We start from the raw sequence: 23254 nt of genomic DNA, 5'->3' as shown, positions 1-23254 counted from the left end.
AATTTACTTTGTATTTCTGACTGACAGTGGAGGACTTTACTGGACTAGATGCTGCCAGGTCTACACTGACTGTAATAGAAGATGTGATGACAGTGCTAATCTGTAAACTCTCACCAGCCGGTGGCTTAACTGATTGTTTTATAAATTAATTTGCTGAATCATATTGAGGGGATCAGTGTAGTTGGCACCTAGTTATACTTGTTTTCTATGGAACTGTCCTTAATGTACAGGTTGAACTTTATTTATACATGTTCACAGCTGGACTGAATTTTTGTAATGAAATAAATGTCTTACCTACTGAATGATTTATTTGTGGAGGGTTTGGACATGAATACACTTTTGAATTTGTGCATTGAAATATTAATTTTTCTGTTTTTTGCACTGCCAACTTATTTCCCATAGAATTTTGACACCATTCCCATGGGTTATTTAAATTTCGATTCAATCACCAACACGATTTGCATATCATGTAGCTCCTTTTCACAAGTTAAACATTTGAAATGCTTTAATTCCAGTGAAAAATGATTTCTGAAGCAAAGTCAATAAATTAAAAATAAAATGAGAAGGAATTTAAAAAATCGCTGGTTACAAAACACATTTTTATTTAACACAAACATGCAATGAGGGCATCATGGCTCGGCCAGACTTCATTACCCATCCCTAATTACCCTTGAGGAATTGCCTTCTTAAACCACTACAGTACATACCTCAATATAATGTCAATTAAATGATTACATTCAGGAAGGAGGGAAAAAAACAAAATCTGTTGCAACTTTTAGGGAAGCTACAAGCGCCGCAAGTCTAAGTGTAATGTCTTCAACTACAAAGTCATCACATGCGAGACTGGATCTCAATCTCCAGTCCATGCATTTCCACAGTGCCATTGGTTTTGCTGCCTGTATCTTAACATGACTGTGAAATGCCTTGGGATGCTTAACTATTTTACAGGTGCTTTATGAATAGAAGTTGTTACCCTGGCCAGAAAGATAATACACAAGCAGACACGCCATTGACTCTTTCTATGCTGTCTGCTGCTGAGAGATAAACCAAATCAAACCAGCCGAAAAAATCAAAGACTCAAAGTTAAATAAAAACAAAAATACCTGGAAAACTCAGCAGGTCTGGCAGCATCTGCGGATAGGAGCACAGTTAACGTTTCGAGTCCGAATGACCCTTCAACAGAACGAAGTAAAAATAGAAGAGAGGTGAAATATAATCTGGTTTCTGGGGGGTGGGATAAGAAGAGCTGAATAGAGGGCCAGTGATAGGTGGAGATAACCAAAAGATGTCACAGACAAAAGGACAAAGAGGTGTTGAAGGAGGATTTCCAGCATTCGCAGTTTTTTGCTTTTTTCTCAAAGTGAAATATTTACCCAATTTTATCTAGCTCTCCAAACAGTTATTAGGTATGGTGTTGCTCAACAGCCACAAGCATTACCTGTCTTTTGAGGATGTTCTGCCCTCGACTAAAACATTCCCTGTTCTGTTTCTGCTAAAAGATAGACTGGACTGTGACTCAGATGACACCAGTGCAGAAAGTTCAAGAGCAAAGAAGCAGCAGTTTTCATGCCACAACAGTAGGTGGCAATGTTGCACACTTCAACTGTTAGCCAAGTGCACTCAACGCCAGGTACATAGGAAAAAGGAGCAGAAGTGGGCCATTCACCCACATGAGACTTCCACATCTGTCAACTCGATCATAACTGATCTTCTACCTGAACATCACTTTCCCACATTCTCCCCACATCCCTTCATGTCTTTCAAATCTAGAAATCTATCAATCTCTGTCTTGGACATATTCAACAGCCTCCACAGCTAATAAGAGACAATAAGACAAATCAAATGCCCAATATATACGGTGACATCATCAATATAACAAGACACCAAGAGACTTCTGGAGCTAGAAGCTATCACAGGATTCTCTCCCAACACCTCTCCACTTAATTTAAGACCCTGCTCAATCCTTACCTCCAACAGGATATCTATTCATACAGCCAGGACCGTGTTCAATCTGAACTCTAAACCTAAGTGAGAATCTCAAGAAGATCTGGAGTTCAAACTCCACTCCAGACTTTTGAACCCATACTGTCAGCTAACACACCCAATGCAGCACTGAGGCAGTGCAGCTGTGGCAGATGTGCCGGCTTTCCGTTGCGATGGCTCTAAATTCAACTGTTTTAATCCTTGGCCAGACCCTGGGATGTGGGGGTAGATCAGGTTGGAGACCAATAGAGTTTTATTTAGAGTAGATAAAGTTCAAGATTCTAGATGCTTACTAAGTGAATGAAGCCACACGTTCAACGGGTTTGGAACAAACAAATAAACTTTACAAGTTCAGAGAGATAAAATGATTTAAAATATCCATTTCATACTCTAACATTCAGGGTATCAGGTACATGTGAATTAACAGGCGAATTATGGTCAGGCACACCACATTATTCAATAAATGACAGAGGCAGCCAAAATAGATTCCATGCATTTCTCAGCAACTATTTGTCAAATTGTGAACAACAAATCTCACTGAAACCTTGTCTTTCCCACAAGTGTTTCCAAATCCACATCTGAAGATCTGCTTTGCAATTCTCTCCAAGAAGTCGCTCCAACTCAGATGGCTTCAATGGCCTACCTTGCAGGGTTTCAATCTCACCTTCTGAGGTTATTTCCTCATACATTCTCAAGTACACTCAAACACTAGCTCACGAGCATAATTTCAGCTCTTTGGTCATGCCTAGTACCCTATCGTCCAAAGGAGTACTTCTGTCCCACTGGCCCACAGCAGAGAGTCACCAACCTTCGGCTGCCTTCATGGATCTTCCAGGGTACAATTAGACCAACCATGATCTTATTGAATAGCGGAGCAAGCATGATCAGCCGAGAATCCTGCTTCCGCTCCTAGTTCGTATGTTTGTATGTTAAGTGTGAGCCTGCATGAATGCAAGTGCTTTCTCTTTCTAGTCCAGTGAGATTAGGGCTTCTGCATCATCCAAACAGTCATTGTTAGCCAAAGTGAAACAATTATGTCAACCTCCAAGTCACACACCATTCTGACATGGAAATATCACACCGTTCCTTCCCTGCCTCTGGGTCAGAATCCTGGAAATCCCTTCCTAACAGCACAGTGGGTACACCTACTCCATATGGACTGCAGCTGCTTAAGATGGCTTGACACAAGCACTTTCTCAGGGGCGATTGGGTATGGTAATAAATAATACATTCCTAGCAATGTGCATCTCACATGCACAAACAGTAGAAAAGGTGAAAGTACCATAGGATACCCTCAATAATCAAGACTAACCATGTCTGGTATTGACTGCTGTCTAATCTTGTGATTTCCAATGCAAATATGTGCCCGACAGGCTCATGCAGCCATCCCTGCCATCAGCAGCCACAAGTTCTAATCATATTTTGTCTGGAATTTAATAATACACCCCAATGAGTTTTGCAGCAGTGTACTGAAGCAAAATTAAACATCCAGCCACCTAAGATGATATAATAGAAGATTGACAAAACCTTGGGGTTATAAAATTATGGTCATAAAGGAGAAAGCTGGAGACCTGTACGGAGGTAATTTCAGAGATTGGGGCTTAGGATGCTGAAGTAGCAGCCACCAATATTAGAGCAATTAAGATCACAAAGGCTTAAGAAAGGAGAATCAGAGGAGCTCAGTTATCTCAGATGGTTATGTGGCTGGAGGACATTGCTCATATAGGGAGAATCAAGGTAAAGGAGGCATTTGAAAACAAGTTTGAGATTTTTAAAATCGAGATGTCACCTGAGCAGGAGCCAATGTAGCTCAGTGAGCAGAGGAGTGGTAGGGGAACAGAACTTGATGAAAGACCAGACAGGAGCAAAGTTTTGAATCAGCTCAAGTTTTCAGCCTGTAAAATGTGAAATGTCAGCCAGGTTTGCAGTGGAGTAGTTAAGTCTAGAAGCAGCAAAGGCATGAATGAAGAAACCTGTCTCATGGACGAAGTTGGGACATGTTATGAATTAAGAAATAGGCCATACGAACATACCCAACACAAGCAGGAGGCCATCCAGGCCTTCGAGGCTGCTCCGCCATTCAATAACATCATGGCTCATCTTTAATTCAATGTGGAATGTCGAATTCCACATTCCCACTACGCCCCGATAACCTTTGATTCCCTTGCCTAACTGAATCCATTGATCTCTGCCTTAAAAATATTCAGTGACACCGCCTTTAGAGGCATAGAGTTCCAAAGTCACAGTTCCAAAATCACACAACCCTCTGAGACAAAATTATTTCTCATCATCTCTGTACTAAAAGGGCAAGCCCTAATTTTAAAATAATGACCCCTAATTTTGGTCTCACCCACAAGAGGAAACGTCCTTTCCTTGTCAATACCATTCAGAATCTTATGTACTTCAATCAAATCAACCCTCACTCTCCAAACTCCAGTGGAAACTAGTCCAGACTGTCTGACCTTTCATCATAAGACAACCCGCTCGTTCCAGCTATCAATCGAGTAAACCACCTCTGAACGGCCTCCAACACATTTACATCCTTCCTTAAATTAGGCGACGGAAAATGCACAAAACATTCAACCTGTTCTCATCAATGCCCTGTATAACTGAAGTATAACATCCTTATTTTATGTTCAATTCCTTTTCATCATGAAGGATAGCATTCTGTTTCCCTTCTTAATTAATTGCTGTATCTGCATACTAACTTTGGGTGACTTGTGCACTAAAACACCCTGATTCCTCTGCACCTCAAAATTCACATCTTAGTGATAGGCAACATGTGGTCAGAGGTACATCTTGGGGTGACATTTGACATGAAGCTTGCAAACTGTCTGGTATAGTCTAACACAGTTGTCATGGAGAGGTCAAGGGGTTTCAGATGACAGCAGCTAGAGTTCCTAACTCTGGACAGAGGCATTCCCATACATTTGAATACAAGATTTCTTGTCTCCAATGACACCCACACCCACCATCAGCCGTGCAACACTTCCATCCTCAGAGCCCATCATCTTCCCAGGGCAAAATGGAAAACAATAAGGATTCATGACTTGCTTCGAAATAGCCTTTAGCCCCAACTGCAATAAATTTCGAACAAACTTGCTCAAAGAAGATTAAAAAAAAGCTTTTCCAAATCTCTGTGTTTATTTTTCCTCCCACCTAATGCTTGCAGCAGTGTCCAGGAGATTTATCCTCAACGGCTGGAGACTCCCGGGCAATCCGGGAAGATTGGCAACCGCCTCATTGCTGCTGACCAACCATCTCCTCTTGGTTTTGTTCCTCCTTCCCGAATTCAGACAGACCCAACTGATCAGAATCTATTCCTCTTCCCCCCATCCTTTCCCTAATTCCCCCCGAAACACTGCCGAGTCCCTGGGGAAATTTCTCCCTCTTTCCAGCGGTTTCTTCCCCGGACTCGCTCCTTCCAGAAGATTCTACAACTCTCGGCGTCTCGCGGGCCCGCCGCGCTCTCATTGGCCGCCGCTTCAGAACCTTCTCCAACATTCGGCGGTGAGCTCACCAGACCGCGCGCTGATTGGTCTGGGTCGCCGTCAATCAGAGCATGGGTGCCGCCCTTTCGTCCGCTCTCAGACTATATAAAGGACAAGAACTGCAAACCAAAGTTAAAACATCGCCTGAGAGAAGAAATCGGTTGGAAGCTGCATTACTGCAAGTGGAAGATTTGACACCAGCAGCAAAGAGGGAATTTAATTAACTTTTATCAAGACAGAAGATGCCTGCAGCTAAGGGAACAGCCATTGGCATTGACCTGGGCACCACATACTCCTGTGTGGGGGTCTTCCAACATGGCAAGGTGGAGATCATCGCCAATGACCAGGGCAACCGCACCACCCCTAGCTATGTGGCCTTCAACGACACCGAGAGACTCATTGGAGATGCAGCCAAGAACCAGGTGGCTCTGAACCCACCCAACACCGTCTTTGATGCCAAGAGGCTCATCGGCAGGAAGTTTGATGACCCAGTGGTCCAGTCTGATATGAAGCACTGGCCCTTCCAGGTGGTGAATGATGCAGGAAAGCCCAAGGTAAAAGTCGAGTACAAGGGTGAGGATAAAACATTCTACCCTGAGGAAATCTCTTCCATGGTACTGACCAAGATGAAGGAGACGGCTGAAGCTTACCTGGGACACACCGTCACCAAAGCTGTTATCACGGTGCCGGCTTACTTCAATGATTCCCAGCGGCAGGCAACCAAAGATGCCGGTGTGATCGCTGGTCTCAATGTCCTCCGTGTCATCAATGAGCCAACAGCAGCTGCCATTGCCTACGGCCTAGACAAGAAGGGCAGAGGAGATCATAATGTTCTCATCTTTGACTTGGGAGGCGGAACATTTGACGTGTCTGTTCTCTCCATTGATGACGGTATCTTTGAAGTGAAATCGACATCGGGTGACACCCACTTGGGAGGAGAGGACTTTGATAATCGCATGGTCAATCACTTCATTGAGGAGTTCAAGCGTAAATACAAGAAGGACATCATTCAAAACAAGAGGGCAGTCAGGAGACTGAGGACAGCCTGTGAGAGAGCAAAGAGAACCCTATCTTCCAGCACCCAAGCCAGTATTGAGATTGACTCTCTGTTTGAAGGCATAGACTTTTACACCTCCATCACCAGGGCTCGGTTTGAGGAGCTAAATTCTGACCTGTTCAGAGGCACTCTGGAACCAGTGGAGAAAGCTCTGAGAGACGCCAAGCTGGACAAATCGCAGATCCATGATGTTGTCTTGGTCGGGGGCTCCACCCGCATCCCCAAGATCCAAAAACTGCTGCAAGAGTTCTTCAATGGCAAGGAGCTGAACAAGAGCATCAATCCTGATGAAGCTGTGGCCTATGGAGCGGCTGTTCAAGCGGCTATTCTAATGGGGGATAAGTCGGAGAATGTTCAGGATTTACTTCTCCTGGATGTCGCTGCCCTGTCTCTGGGTCTGGAGACAGCAGGAGGGGTGATGACTGCACTCATCAAGCGTAACACCACCATTCCCACCAAGCAGACTCAGATCTTCAGCACCTACACTGATAACCAGCCTGGTGTCCTTATTCAGGTGTATGAAGGAGAGAGAGCCATGACCAAGGACAACAATCTGCTGGGCAAATTTGAGTTGAGTGGCATCGCTCCTGGCCCTCGTGGGGTGCCACAGATCGAGGTCACCTTCGATATTGATGCCAACGGCATCCTCAATGTTTCTGCTGTTGACAAGAGCACAGGCAAAACAAACAAGATCACCATCAGCAATGACAAGGGAAGGCTGAGTAAGGAGGAAATTGAGAGGATGGTACAGGATGCAGAAAAGTACAAAACTGAGGATGAAGTCCAGCGGCAGAGGATCACAGCCAAGAACTCCCTGGAGTCCTACACCTTCAACATGAAGAGCGCAGTGGAGGATGAGAACGTGAGAAATAAGATCAGTGAGGCAGATAAGAACAAAATCATTGACCAGTGTAACCAGGCAATATTGTGGTTAGAGAACAATCAGATGGCAGAGAAGGAGGAGTTTGAGTACCAACTGAGTGAGCTGGAAAAACTCTGTAAACCCATCATTGCCAACCTGTACCAAGGAGGAGCAGCTGCAGCTGGAGGATCTTGCAGATCCCAGGCTGGAAATGCCACATCCACAGGACCGACTGTGGAGGAAGTGGATTAAAACACTGGAAAGAAGAAGGATGCACATTGGGAATCTAACACAGATCGTTGGACTCTTCCTCATTGAACACGAACATTTATTTTGTATTTCTGACTGACAGTGGAGGACTTTACTGGACTAGATGTTGCCAGGTCTACACTGACTGTAACAGAAGGTGCGATGACGGTGCTGCTCTGTAAACTCTCTTCAGCCTGTGGCTTAACTGATTGTTTTGATAAATTAATTTGTTGAATCCTATTGAAGAGGATCAGAGTAGTTGGCATCTAGTTATACTTGTTTTCTATGGAACTGTCCTTAATGTACAGGTTGAACTTTATTTGTACTTGTTCACAGCTGGACTGAATTTTTGTAATCAAATAAATGTCTTACTTACTGAATTGTTGTTTATTTGTGGTGGTTTTGGACATGAACACACTTTTGAATTTGTGCTTTGAAATATTCATTTTTCTGTATTTTTCCATTGTCGGCTTATTTCCCATACAATTTTGACACTATTTCCATGGGTTATTTAAATTCCGATTCAGTCACCAAGAAGATTTGCATATCATATAGCTGCTTTTTGCAAGTTAAACATTTTGAAATGCTTTACTTCCAATGAAATACTATTTCTGAAGTGCAGTCAATTAATTAAAAATAAAATGAACAGAACTTTAAAAAAACTCTGGCTACAAAACAAATTTTTATTTCACTCATTCGTGGGATGAGGGCATCATGGCTCGGCCAGACTTCATTAACCATCCCTAATTACCCTTGAGGAATTGCCTCCTTGAACCACTGCAGTACATATCTCAATATAATGTCAATTAAATGATTACATTCTCTCCAGTCCATGCATTTACACAGTGCCATTGGTTTTGCCTGTATCTTAACATGACTGTGAAGTGCCTTGGGTTGCTTAACTATTTTACAGGTGCTTTATGAATAGAAGTTGTTACCCTGGCCAGAAATATAATACACAGGCAGACACGCCATTGACTCTTTCTATGCTGTCTGCTGCTCAGAGATAAACCAAATCAAACCGGCCGAACAAATCAAAAACTCAAAGTTAAATAAAAACAAAAATACCTGGAAAACTCAGCAGGTCTGGCAGCATCTGCGGATAGGAGCACAGTTAATGTTTCGAGTCCGAATGACCCTTCAACAGAACTAAGTAAAAATAGAAGAGAGGTGAAATATAATCTGGTTTCTGGGGGGTGGGACAAGAAGAGCTGGATAGAGGGCCAGTGATAGGTGGAGATAACCAAAAGATGTCACAGACAAAAGGACAAAGAGGTGTTGAAGGAGGATTTCCAGTATCCGCAGTTTTTTGCTTTTATCTCAAAGGTAAATTTTTTCAAGCTCTCCAATCAATTATTAGGTATGGTGTTGCTCAACAGCCACAAGCATTACCTGTCTTTTGAAGATGTTCTGCCCCCTACTAAAACATTCCCTCTTCTGTTTCTGCTAAAAGATAGACTGGACTGTGACTCAGATGACACCAGTGCAGAAAGTTCAAGAGCAAAGAAGCAGCAGTTTTCATGCCACGACAGTAGGTGGCAATGTTGCACACTTCAACTGTTAGCCACGTGCACTCAACACCAGGTACATAGGAAATAGGAGTAGGAATGGGCCATTCACCCACGTGAACCTTCCACCTCTGTCAACTCGATCATAACTGATCTTCTACCTCAACATCACTTTCCCACATTCTCCCCACATCCCTTCATGTCTTTCAAATCTAGAACTCTATCAATCTCTGTCTTGGACATATTCAACAGCCTCCACAGCTAATAAGAGACAATAAGACAAACCAAATGCCCAATATATACAGTGACATCAACAACATAACAAGACACCAAGAGACTTCTGGAGCTAGAAGCTATCACAGGATTCCCTCCCAACACCTCTCCACTTAATTTAAGACCCTGCTCAATCCTTACGTACAACAGGATATCTATTCATACAGCCAGGACCGTGTTCAATCTGAACTCTAAACCTAAGTGAGAATCTCAAGAAGATCTGGAGTTCAAACTCCACTCCAGACTTTTGAACCCATAATGTCAGCTAACACACCCAATGCAGCACTGAGGCAGTGCAGCTGTGGCAGATGTGCCGGCTTTCCGTTGCGATGGCTCCAAATTCAACTGTTTTAATCCTTGGCCAGACCCTGGGTTGTGGGAGCAGATCAGGTTGGAGACCAATAGCGTTTTATTTAAAGTAGATAAAGTTCAAGATTCTAGACGCTTACTAAGTGAATAAAGCCACACGTTCAACGGGTATGGAACAAACAAATAAACTTTACAAGTTCAGAAAGATAAAACGATTTAAAATATCCATTTCGTAGTCTAACAGGTCAGGGTATCAGGTACAGGTGAATTAACAGGCGAATTATGGTCAGGCACACCACATTATTCAATAAATGACAGAGGCAGCCAAAACTGATTCCATGCATTTCTCAGCAACCCACCCAGATATTTCTCAAATTGTGAACAACAAATCTCACTGAAACCTTGTCTTTCCCACAAGTGTTTCCAAATCCACATCTGAAGATCTGCTTTGCAATTCTCTCCAAGAAGTCGCTCCAACTCGGACGGCTTCAATGGCCTACCTTGCAGGGTTTCAATCTCACCTTCTGAGGTTATTTCCTCATACGTTCCAAAGTACGCACAAACACTAGCTCACGAACATAATTTCAGCTCTTTGGTCATGCCTAGTACCCTATCGTCCAAAGGAGTACTTCTGCCCCACTGGCCCACAGCAGAGAGTCACCAACCTTCGGCTGCCTTCATGGATCTTCCAGGGTACAATTAGACCAACCGTGATCTTATTGAATAGCGAAGCAAGCATGATAGGCCGAGAATCCTGCTTCCGCTCCTAGTTCGTATGTTTGTATGTTAAGTGTGAGCCTGCATGAATGCAAGTTCTTTCTCTTTCTAGTCCGGTGAGATTAGGTCTTCTGCATCATCCAAACAGTCATTGTTAGCCAAAGTGAAACAGTGTATGTCAACCTCCAAGTCACACACCATTCTAACATGGAAATATCACACCGTTCCTTCCCTGCCTCTGGGTCAGAATCCTGGAAATCCCTTCCTAACAGTACAGTGGGTACACCTACTCCATATGGACTGCAGCTGCTTAAGATGGCTTGACACAAGCACTTTCTCAGGGGCGATTGGGTATGGTAATAAATAATACATTCCTAGCAATGTGCATCTCACATGCACAAACAGTAGAAAACGTGAAAGTACCATAGGATACCCTCAATAATCAAGACTAACCATGTCTGGTATTGACTGCTGTCTAATCTTGTGATTTCCAATGCAAATATGTGCCCGACAGGCTCATGCAGCCATCCCTGCCATCAGCAGCCACAAGTTCTAATCATATTTTGTCTGGAATTTAATAATACACCCCAATGAGTTTTGCAGCAGTGTACTGAAGCAAAATTAAACATCCAGCCACCTAAGATGATATAATAGAAGATTGACAAAACCTTGGGGTTATAAAATTATGGTCATAAAGGAGAAAGCTGGAGACCTGTACAGAGGTAATTTCAGAGATTGGGGCTTAGGATGCTGAAGTAGCAGCCACCAATATTAGAGCAATTAAGATCACAAAGGCTTAAGAAAGGAGAATCAGAGGAGCTCAGTTATCTCAGATGGTTATGTGGCTGGAGGACATTGCTCATATAGGGAGAATCAAGGTAAAGGAGGCATTTGAAAACAAGTTTGAGATTTTTAAAATCGAGATGTCACCTGAGCAGGAGCCAATGTAGCTCAGTGAGCAGAGGAGTGGTAGGGGAACAGAACTTGATGAAAGACCAGACAGGAGCAAAGTTTTGAATCAGCTCAAGTTTTCAGCCTGTAAAATGTGGGATGTCAGCCAGGTTTGCAGTGGAGTAGTTAAGTCTAGAAGCAGCAAAGGCATGAATGAAGAAACCTGTCTCATGGACGAAGTTGGGACATGTTATGAATTAAGAAATAGGCCATACGAACATACCCAACACAAGCAGGAGGCCATCCAGGCCTTCGAGGCTGCTCCGCCATTCAATAACATCATGGCTCATCTTTAATTCAATGTGGAATGTCGAATTCCACATTCCCACTACGCCCCGATAACCTTTGGTTCCCTTGCCTAACTGAATCCATTGATCTCTGCCTTAAAAATATTCAGTGACACCGCCTCTACCGCCTTTAGAGGCATAGAGTTCCAAAGTCACAGTTCCAAAATCACACAACCCTCTGAGACAAAATTATTTCTCATCATCTCTGTACTAAAAGGGCAAGCCCTAATTTTAAAATAATGACCCCTAATTTTGGTCTCACCCACAAGAGGAAACGTCCTTTCCTTGTCAATACCATTCAGAATCTTATGTACTTCAATCAAATCAACCCTCACTCTCCAAACTCCAGTGGAAACTAGTCCAGACTGTCTGACCTTTCATCATAAGACAACCCGCTCGTTCCAGCTATCAATCGAGTAAACCACCTCTGAACGGCCTCCAACACATTTACATCCTTCCTTAAATTAGGCGACGGAAAATGCACAAAACATTCAACCTGTTCTCATCAATGCCCTGTATAACTGAAGTATAACATCCTTATTTTATGTTCAATTCCTTTTCATCATGAAGGATAGCATTCTGTTTCCCTTCTTAATTAATTGCTGTATCTGCATACTAACTTTGGGTGACTTGTGCACTAAAACACCCTGATTCCTCTGCACCTCAAAATTCACATCTTAGTGATAGGCAACATGTGGTCAGAGGTACATCTTGGGGTGACATTTGACATGAAGCTTGCAAACTGTCTGGTATAGTCTAACACAGTTGTCATGGAGAGGTCAAGGGGTTTCAGATGACAGCAGCTAGAGTTCCTAACTCTGGACAGAGGCATTCCCATACATTTGAATACAAGATTTCTTGTCTCCAATGACACCCACACCCACCATCAGCCGTGCAACACTTCCATCCTCAGAGCCCATCATCTTCCCAGGGCAAAATGGAAAACAATAAGGATTCATGACTTGCTTCGAAATAGCCTTTAGCCCCAACTGCAATAAATTTCGAACAAACTTGCTCAAAGAAGATTAAAAAAAAGCTTTTCCAAATCTCTGTGTTTATTTTTCCTCCCACCTAATGCTTGCAGCAGTGTCCAGGAGATTTATCCTCAACGGCTGGAGACTCCCGGGCAATCCGGGAAGATTGGCAACCGCCTCATTGCTGCTGACCAACCATCTCCTCTTGGTTTTGTTCCTCCTTCCCGAATTCAGACAGACCCAACTGATCAGAATCTATTCCTCTTCCCCCCATCCTTTCCCTAATTCCCCCCGAAACACTGCCGAGTCCCTGGGGAAATTTCTCCCTCTTTCCAGCGGTTTCTTCCCCGGACTCGCTCCTTCCAGAAGATTCTACAACTCTCGGCGTCTCGCGGGCCCGCCGCGCTCTCATTGGCCGCCGCTTCAGAACCTTCTCCAACATTCGGCGGTGAGCTCACCAGACCGCGCGCTGATTGGTCTGGGTCGCCGTCAATCAGAGCATGGGTGCCGCCCTTTCGTCCGCTCTCAGACTATATAAAGGACAAGAACTGCAAACCAAAGTTAAAACATCGCCTGAGAGAAGAAATCGGTTGGAAGCTGCATTACTGCAAGTGGAAGATTTGACACCAGCAGCAAAGAGGGAATTTAATTAACTTTTATCAAGACAGAAGATGCCTGCAGCTAAGGGAACAGCCATTGGCATTGACCTGGGCACCACATACTCCTGTGTGGGGGTCTTCCAACATGGCAAGGTGGAGATCATCGCCAATGACCAGGGCAACCGCACCACCCCTAGCTATGTGGCCTTCAACGACACCGAGAGACTCATTGGAGATGCAGCCAAGAACCAGGTGGCTCTGAACCCACCCAACACCGTCTTTGATGCCAAGAGGCTCATCGGCAGGAAGTTTGATGACCCAGTGGTCCAGTCTGATATGAAGCACTGGCCCTTCCAGGTGGTGAATGATGCAGGAAAGCCCAAGGTAAAAGTCGAGTACAAGGGTGAGGATAAAACATTCTACCCTGAGGAAATCTCTTCCATGGTACTGACCAAGATGAAGGAGACGGCTGAAGCTTACCTGGGACACACCGTCACCAAAGCTGTTATCACGGTGCCGGCTTACTTCAATGATTCCCAGCGGCAGGCAACCAAAGATGCCGGTGTGATCGCTGGTCTCAATGTCCTCCGTGTCATCAATGAGCCAACAGCAGCTGCCATTGCCTACGGCCTAGACAAGAAGGGCAGAGGAGATCATAATGTTCTCATCTTTGACTTGGGAGGCGGAACATTTGACGTGTCTGTTCTCTCCATTGATGACGGTATCTTTGAAGTGAAATCGACATCGGGTGACACCCACTTGGGAGGAGAGGACTTTGATAATCGCATGGTCAATCACTTCATTGAGGAGTTCAAGCGTAAATACAAGAAGGACATCATTCAAAACAAGAGGGCAGTCAGGAGACTGAGGACAGCCTGTGAGAGAGCAAAGAGAACCCTATCTTCCAGCACCCAAGCCAGTATTGAGATTGACTCTCTGTTTGAAGGCATAGACTTTTACACCTCCATCACCAGGGCTCGGTTTGAGGAGCTAAATTCTGACCTGTTCAGAGGCACTCTGGAACCAGTGGAGAAAGCTCTGAGAGACGCCAAGCTGGACAAATCGCAGATCCATGATGTTGTCTTGGTCGGGGGCTCCACCCGCATCCCCAAGATCCAAAAACTGCTGCAAGAGTTCTTCAATGGCAAGGAGCTGAACAAGAGCATCAATCCTGATGAAGCTGTGGCCTATGGAGCGGCTGTTCAAGCGGCTATTCTAATGGGGGATAAGTCGGAGAATGTTCAGGATTTACTTCTCCTGGATGTCGCTGCCCTGTCTCTGGGTCTGGAGACAGCAGGAGGGGTGATGACTGCACTCATCAAGCGTAACACCACCATTCCCACCAAGCAGACTCAGATCTTCAGCACCTACACTGATAACCAGCCTGGTGTCCTTATTCAGGTGTATGAAGGAGAGAGAGCCATGACCAAGGACAACAATCTGCTGGGCAAATTTGAGTTGAGTGGCATCGCTCCTGGCCCTCGTGGGGTGCCACAGATCGAGGTCACCTTCGATATTGATGCCAACGGCATCCTCAATGTTTCTGCTGTTGACAAGAGCACAGGCAAAACAAACAAGATCACCATCAGCAATGACAAGGGAAGGCTGAGTAAGGAGGAAATTGAGAGGATGGTACAGGATGCAGAAAAGTACAAAACTGAGGATGAAGTCCAGCGGCAGAGGATCACAGCCAAGAACTCCCTGGAGTCCTACACCTTCAACATGAAGAGCGCAGTGGAGGATGAGAACGTGAGAAATAAGATCAGTGAGGCAGATAAGAACAAAATCATTGACCAGTGTAACCAGGCAATATTGTGGTTAGAGAACAATCAGATGGCAGAGAAGGAGGAGTTTGAGTACCAACTGAGTGAGCTGGAAAAACTCTGTAAACCCATCATTGCCAACCTGTACCAAGGAGGAGCAGCTGCAGCTGGAGGATCTTGCAGATCCCAGGCTGGAAATGCCACATCCACAGGACCGACTGTGGAGGAAGTGGATTAAAACACTGGAAAGAAGAAGGATGCACATTGGGAATCTAACACAGATCGTTGGACTCTTCCTCATTGAACACGAACATTTATTTTGTATTTCTGACTGACAGTGGAGGACTTTACTGGACTAGATGTTGCCAGGTCTACACTGACTGTAACAGAAGGTGCGATGACGGTGCTGCTCTGTAAACTCTCTTCAGCCTGTGGCTTAACTGATTGTTTTGATAAATTAATTTGTTGAATCCTATTGAAGAGGATCAGAGTAGTTGGCATCTAGTTATACTTGTTTTCTATGGAACTGTCCTTAATGTACAGGTTGAACTTTATTTGTACTTGTTCACAGCTGGACTGAATTTTTGTAATCAAATAAATGTCTTACTTACTGAATTGTTGTTTATTTGTGGTGGTTTTGGACATGAACACACTTTTGAATTTGTGCTTTGAAATATTCATTTTTCTGTATTTTTCCATTGTCGGCTTATTTCCCATACAATTTTGACACTATTTCCATGGGTTATTTAAATTCCGATTCAGTCACCAAGAAGATTTGCATATCATATAGCTGCTTTTTGCAAGTTAAACATTTTGAAATGCTTTACTTCCAATGAAATACTATTTCTGAAGTGCAGTCAATTAATTAAAAATAAAATGAACAGAACTTTAAAAAAACTCTGGCTACAAAACAAATTTTTATTTCACTCATTCGTGGGATGAGGGCATCATGGCTCGGCCAGACTTCATTAACCATCCCTAATTACCCTTGAGGAATTGCCTCCTTGAACCACTGCAGTACATATCTCAATATAATGTCAATTAAATGATTACATTCTCTCCAGTCCATGCATTTACACAGTGCCATTGGTTTTGCCTGTATCTTAACATGACTGTGAAGTGCCTTGGGTTGCTTAACTATTTTACAGGTGCTTTATGAATAGAAGTTGTTACCCTGGCCAGAAATATAATACACAGGCAGACACGCCATTGACTCTTTCTATGCTGTCTGCTGCTCAGAGATAAACCAAATCAAACCGGCCGAACAAATCAAAAACTCAAAGTTAAATAAAAACAAAAATACCTGGAAAACTCAGCAGGTCTGGCAGCATCTGCGGATAGGAGCACAGTTAATGTTTCGAGTCCGAATGACCCTTCAACAGAACTAAGTAAAAATAGAAGAGAGGTGAAATATAATCTGGTTTCTGGGGGGTGGGACAAGAAGAGCTGGATAGAGGGCCAGTGATAGGTGGAGATAACCAAAAGATGTCACAGACAAAAGGACAAAGAGGTGTTGAAGGAGGATTTCCAGTATCCGCAGTTTTTTGCTTTTATCTCAAAGGTAAATTTTTTCAAGCTCTCCAATCAATTATTAGGTATGGTGTTGCTCAACAGCCACAAGCATTACCTGTCTTTTGAAGATGTTCTGCCCCCTACTAAAACATTCCCTCTTCTGTTTCTGCTAAAAGATAGACTGGACTGTGACTCAGATGACACCAGTGCAGAAAGTTCAAGAGCAAAGAAGCAGCAGTTTTCATGCCACGACAGTAGGTGGCAATGTTGCACACTTCAACTGTTAGCCACGTGCACTCAACACCAGGTACATAGGAAATAGGAGTAGGAATGGGCCATTCACCCACGTGAACCTTCCACCTCTGTCAACTCGATCATAACTGATCTTCTACCTCAACATCACTTTCCCACATTCTCCCCACATCCCTTCATGTCTTTCAAATCTAGAACTCTATCAATCTCTGTCTTGGACATATTCAACAGCCTCCACAGCTAATAAGAGACAATAAGACAAACCAAATGCCCAATATATACAGTGACATCAACAACATAACAAGACACCAAGAGACTTCTGGAGCTAGAAGCTATCACAGGATTCCCTCCCAACACCTCTCCACTTAATTTAAGACCCTGCTCAATCCTTACGTACAACAGGATATCTATTCATACAGCCAGGACCGTGTTCAATCTGAACTCTAAACCTAAGTGAGAATCTCAAGAAGATCTGGAGTTCAAACTCCACTCCAGACTTTTGAACCCATAATGTCAGCTAACACACCCAATGCAGCACTGAGGCAGTGCAGCTGTGGCAGATGTGCCGGCTTTCCGTTGCGATGGCTCCAAATTCAACTGTTTTAATCCTTGGCCAGACCCTGGGTTGTGGGAGCAGATCAGGTTGGAGACCAATAGCGTTTTATTTAAAGTAGATAAAGTTCAAGATTCTAGACGCTTACTAAGTGAATAAAGCCACACGTTCAACGGGTATGGAACAAACAAATAAACTTTACAAGTTCAGAAAGATAAAACGATTTAAAATATCCATTTCGTAGTCTAACAGGTCAGGGTATCAGGTACAGGTGAATTAACAGGCGAATTATGGTCAGGCACACCACATTATTCAATAAATGACAGAGGCAGCCAAAACTGATTCCATGCATTTCTCAGCAACCCACCCAGATATTTCTCAAATTGTGAACAACAAATCTCACTGAAACCTTGTCTTTCCCACAAGTGTTTCCAAATCCACATCTGAAGATCTGCTTTGCAATTCTCTCCAAGAAGTCGCTCCAACTCGGACGGCTTCAATGGCCTACCTTGCAGGGTTTCAATCTCACCTTCTGAGGTTATTTCCTCATACGTTCCAAAGTACGCACAAACACTAGCTCACGAACATAATTTCAGCTCTTTGGTCATGCCTAGTACCCTATCGTCCAAAGGAGTACTTCTGCCCCACTGGCCCACAGCAGAGAGTCACCAACCTTCGGCTGCCTTCATGGATCTTCCAGGGTACAATTAGACCAACCGTGATCTTATTGAATAGCGAAGCAAGCATGATAGGCCGAGAATCCTGCTTCCGCTCCTAGTTCGTATGTTTGTATGTTAAGTGTGAGCCTGCATGAATGCAAGTTCTTTCTCTTTCTAGTCCGGTGAGATTAGGTCTTCTGCATCATCCAAACAGTCATTGTTAGCCAAAGTGAAACAGTGTATGTCAACCTCCAAGTCACACACCATTCTAACATGGAAATATCACACCGTTCCTTCCCTGCCTCTGGGTCAGAATCCTGGAAATCCCTTCCTAACAGTACAGTGGGTACACCTACTCCATATGGACTGCAGCTGCTTAAGATGGCTTGACACAAGCACTTTCTCAGGGGCGATTGGGTATGGTAATAAATAATACATTCCTAGCAATGTGCATCTCACATGCACAAACAGTAGAAAACGTGAAAGTACCATAGGATACCCTCAATAATCAAGACTAACCATGTCTGGTATTGACTGCTGTCTAATCTTGTGATTTCCAATGCAAATATGTGCCCGACAGGCTCATGCAGCCATCCCTGCCATCAGCAGCCACAAGTTCTAATCATATTTTGTCTGGAATTTAATAATACACCCCAATGAGTTTTGCAGCAGTGTACTGAAGCAAAATTAAACATCCAGCCACCTAAGATGATATAATAGAAGATTGACAAAACCTTGGGGTTATAAAATTATGGTCATAAAGGAGAAAGCTGGAGACCTGTACAGAGGTAATTTCAGAGATTGGGGCTTAGGATGCTGAAGTAGCAGCCACCAATATTAGAGCAATTAAGATCACAAAGGCTTAAGAAAGGAGAATCAGAGGAGCTCAGTTATCTCAGATGGTTATGTGGCTGGAGGACATTGCTCATATAGGGAGAATCAAGGTAAAGGAGGCATTTGAAAACAAGTTTGAGATTTTTAAAATCGAGATGTCACCTGAGCAGGAGCCAATGTAGCTCAGTGAGCAGAGGAGTGGTAGGGGAACAGAACTTGATGAAAGACCAGACAGGAGCAAAGTTTTGAATCAGCTCAAGTTTTCAGCCTGTAAAATGTGGGATGTCAGCCAGGTTTGCAGTGGAGTAGTTAAGTCTAGAAGCAGCAAAGGCATGAATGAAGAAACCTGTCTCATGGACGAAGTTGGGACATGTTATGAATTAAGAAATAGGCCATACGAACATACCCAACACAAGCAGGAGGCCATCCAGGCCTTCGAGGCTGCTCCGCCATTCAATAACATCATGGCTCATCTTTAATTCAATGTGGAATGTCGAATTCCACATTCCCACTACGCCCCGATAACCTTTGGTTCCCTTGCCTAACTGAATCCATTGATCTCTGCCTTAAAAATATTCAGTGACACCGCCTCTACCGCCTTTAGAGGCATAGAGTTCCAAAGTCACAGTTCCAAAATCACACAACCCTCTGAGACAAAATTATTTCTCATCATCTCTGTACTAAAAGGGCAAGCCCTAATTTTAAAATAATGACCCCTAATTTTGGTCTCACCCACAAGAGGAAACGTCCTTTCCTTGTCAATACCATTCAGAATCTTATGTACTTCAATCAAATCAACCCTCACTCTCCAAACTCCAGTGGAAACTAGTCCAGACTGTCTGACCTTTCATCATAAGACAACCCGCTCGTTCCAGCTATCAATCGAGTAAACCACCTCTGAACGGCCTCCAACACATTTACATCCTTCCTTAAATTAGGCGACGGAAAATGCACAAAACATTCAACCTGTTCTCATCAATGCCCTGTATAACTGAAGTATAACATCCTTATTTTATGTTCAATTCCTTTTCATCATGAAGGATAGCATTCTGTTTCCCTTCTTAATTAATTGCTGTATCTGCATACTAACTTTGGGTGACTTGTGCACTAAAACACCCTGATTCCTCTGCACCTCAAAATTCACATCTTAGTGATAGGCAACATGTGGTCAGAGGTACATCTTGGGGTGACATTTGACATGAAGCTTGCAAACTGTCTGGTATAGTCTAACACAGTTGTCATGGAGAGGTCAAGGGGTTTCAGATGACAGCAGCTAGAGTTCCTAACTCTGGACAGAGGCATTCCCATACATTTGAATACAAGATTTCTTGTCTCCAATGACACCCACACCCACCATCAGCCGTGCAACACTTCCATCCTCAGAGCCCATCATCTTCCCAGGGCAAAATGGAAAACAATAAGGATTCATGACTTGCTTCGAAATAGCCTTTAGCCCCAACTGCAATAAATTTCGAACAAACTTGCTCAAAGAAGATTAAAAAAAAGCTTTTCCAAATCTCTGTGTTTATTTTTCCTCCCACCTAATGCTTGCAGCAGTGTCCAGGAGATTTATCCTCAACGGCTGGAGACTCCCGGGCAATCCGGGAAGATTGGCAACCGCCTCATTGCTGCTGACCAACCATCTCCTCTTGGTTTTGTTCCTCCTTCCCGAATTCAGACAGACCCAACTGATCAGAATCTATTCCTCTTCCCCCCATCCTTTCCCTAATTCCCCCCGAAACACTGCCGAGTCCCTGGGGAAATTTCTCCCTCTTTCCAGCGGTTTCTTCCCCGGACTCGCTCCTTCCAGAAGATTCTACAACTCTCGGCGTCTCGCGGGCCCGCCGCGCTCTCATTGGCCGTCGCTTCAGAACCTTCTCCAACATTCGGCGGTGAGCTCACCAGACCGCGCGCTGATTGGTCTGGGTCGCCGTCAATCAGAGCATGGGTGCCGCCCTTTCGTCCGCTCTCAGACTATATAAAGGACAAGAACTGCAAACCAAAGTTAAAACATCGCCTGAGAGAAGAAATCGGTTGGAAGCTGCATTACTGCAAGTGGAAGATTTGACACCAGCAGCAAAGAGGGAATTTAATTAACTTTTATCAAGACAGAAGATGCCTGCAGCTAAGGGAACAGCCATTGGCATTGACCTGGGCACCACATACTCCTGTGTGGGGGTCTTCCAACATGGCAAGGTGGAGATCATCGCCAATGACCAGGGCAACCGCACCACCCCTAGCTATGTGGCCTTCAACGACACCGAGAGACTCATTGGAGATGCAGCCAAGAACCAGGTGGCTCTGAACCCACCCAACACCGTCTTTGATGCCAAGAGGCTCATCGGCAGGAAGTTTGATGACCCAGTGGTCCAGTCTGATATGAAGCACTGGCCCTTCCAGGTGGTGAATGATGCAGGAAAGCCCAAGGTAAAAGTCGAGTACAAGGGTGAGGATAAAACATTCTACCCTGAGGAAATCTCTTCCATGGTACTGACCAAGATGAAGGAGACGGCTGAAGCTTACCTGGGACACACCGTCACCAAAGCTGTTATCACGGTGCCGGCTTACTTCAATGATTCCCAGCGGCAGGCAACCAAAGATGCCGGTGTGATCGCTGGTCTCAATGTCCTCCGTGTCATCAATGAGCCAACAGCAGCTGCCATTGCCTACGGCCTAGACAAGAAGGGCAGAGGAGATCATAATGTTCTCATCTTTGACTTGGGAGGCGGAACATTTGACGTGTCTGTTCTCTCCATTGATGACGGTATCTTTGAAGTGAAATCGACATCGGGTGACACCCACTTGGGAGGAGAGGACTTTGATAATCGCATGGTCAATCACTTCATTGAGGAGTTCAAGCGTAAATACAAGAAGGACATCATTCAAAACAAGAGGGCAGTCAGGAGACTGAGGACAGCCTGTGAGAGAGCAAAGAGAACCCTATCTTCCAGCACCCAAGCCAGTATTGAGATTGACTCTCTGTTTGAAGGCATAGACTTTTACACCTCCATCACCAGGGCTCGGTTTGAGGAGCTAAATTCTGACCTGTTCAGAGGCACTCTGGAACCAGTGGAGAAAGCTCTGAGAGACGCCAAGCTGGACAAATCGCAGATCCATGATGTTGTCTTGGTCGGGGGCTCCACCCGCATCCCCAAGATCCAAAAACTGCTGCAAGAGTTCTTCAATGGCAAGGAGCTGAACAAGAGCATCAATCCTGATGAAGCTGTGGCCTATGGAGCGGCTGTTCAAGCGGCTATTCTAATGGGGGATAAGTCGGAGAATGTTCAGGATTTACTTCTCCTGGATGTCGCTGCCCTGTCTCTGGGTCTGGAGACAGCAGGAGGGGTGATGACTGCACTCATCAAGCGTAACACCACCATTCCCACCAAGCAGACTCAGATCTTCAGCACCTACACTGATAACCAGCCTGGTGTCCTTATTCAGGTGTATGAAGGAGAGAGAGCCATGACCAAGGACAACAATCTGCTGGGCAAATTTGAGTTGAGTGGCATCGCTCCTGGCCCTCGTGGGGTGCCACAGATCGAGGTCACCTTCGATATTGATGCCAACGGCATCCTCAATGTTTCTGCTGTTGACAAGAGCACAGGCAAAACAAACAAGATCACCATCAGCAATGACAAGGGAAGGCTGAGTAAGGAGGAAATTGAGAGGATGGTACAGGATGCAGAAAAGTACAAAACTGAGGATGAAGTCCAGCGGCAGAGGATCACAGCCAAGAACTCCCTGGAGTCCTACACCTTCAACATGAAGAGCGCAGTGGAGGATGAGAACGTGAGAAATAAGATCAGTGAGGCAGATAAGAACAAAATCATTGACCAGTGTAACCAGGCAATATTGTGGTTAGAGAACAATCAGATGGCAGAGAAGGAGGAGTTTGAGTACCAACTGAGTGAGCTGGAAAAACTCTGTAAACCCATCATTGCCAACCTGTACCAAGGAGGAGCAGCTGCAGCTGGAGGATCTTGCAGATCCCAGGCTGGAAATGCCACATCCACAGGACCGACTGTGGAGGAAGTGGATTAAAACACTGGAAAGAAGAAGGATGCACATTGGGAATCTAACACAGATCGTTGGACTCTTCCTCATTGAACACGAACATTTATTTTGTATTTCTGACTGACAGTGGAGGACTTTACTGGACTAGATGTTGCCAGGTCTACACTGACTGTAACAGAAGGTGCGATGACGGTGCTGCTCTGTAAACTCTCTTCAGCCTGTGGCTTAACTGATTGTTTTGATAAATTAATTTGTTGAATCCTATTGAAGAGGATCAGAGTAGTTGGCATCTAGTTATACTTGTTTTCTATGGAACTGTCCTTAATGTACAGGTTGAACTTTATTTGTACTTGTTCACAGCTGGACTGAATTTTTGTAATCAAATAAATGTCTTACTTACTGAA

At 44.3% G+C, this 23254-nt stretch overlaps 3 protein-coding genes across 3 annotated transcripts; all 3 read left to right on the top strand.

The window, feature by feature from the left end:
* The first annotated feature begins 5609 nt into the window (after positions 1-5609).
* LOC121291636 (heat shock 70 kDa protein 1A-like) lies at positions 5610-8022 on the top strand. Its single transcript, XM_041213094.1, has one exon. The coding sequence runs from the start codon at positions 5717-5719 to the stop codon at positions 7643-7645; it is 1929 nt and encodes a 642-aa protein (XP_041069028.1). The 5' UTR covers positions 5610-5716; the 3' UTR covers positions 7646-8022.
* Positions 8023-13225: 5203 nt separating this feature from the next.
* Positions 13226-15638, top strand: LOC121291638 (heat shock 70 kDa protein 1A-like). The gene has a single exon (XM_041213096.1). The coding sequence runs from the start codon at positions 13333-13335 to the stop codon at positions 15259-15261; it is 1929 nt and encodes a 642-aa protein (XP_041069030.1). The 5' UTR covers positions 13226-13332; the 3' UTR covers positions 15262-15638.
* A 5203-nt stretch (positions 15639-20841) lies between these two features.
* LOC121291637 (heat shock 70 kDa protein 1A-like) lies at positions 20842-23254 on the top strand. The gene has a single exon (XM_041213095.1). The coding sequence runs from the start codon at positions 20949-20951 to the stop codon at positions 22875-22877; it is 1929 nt and encodes a 642-aa protein (XP_041069029.1). The 5' UTR covers positions 20842-20948; the 3' UTR covers positions 22878-23254.

This window comes from Carcharodon carcharias, chromosome 19 (assembly GCF_017639515.1).
Source record: "Carcharodon carcharias isolate sCarCar2 chromosome 19, sCarCar2.pri, whole genome shotgun sequence".
NCBI classification, from domain to species: domain Eukaryota; kingdom Metazoa; phylum Chordata; class Chondrichthyes; order Lamniformes; family Lamnidae; genus Carcharodon; species Carcharodon carcharias.
Note: the sequence above shows the minus strand (reverse complement) of the source record. Positions and strands in the feature narration are given on the sequence as shown.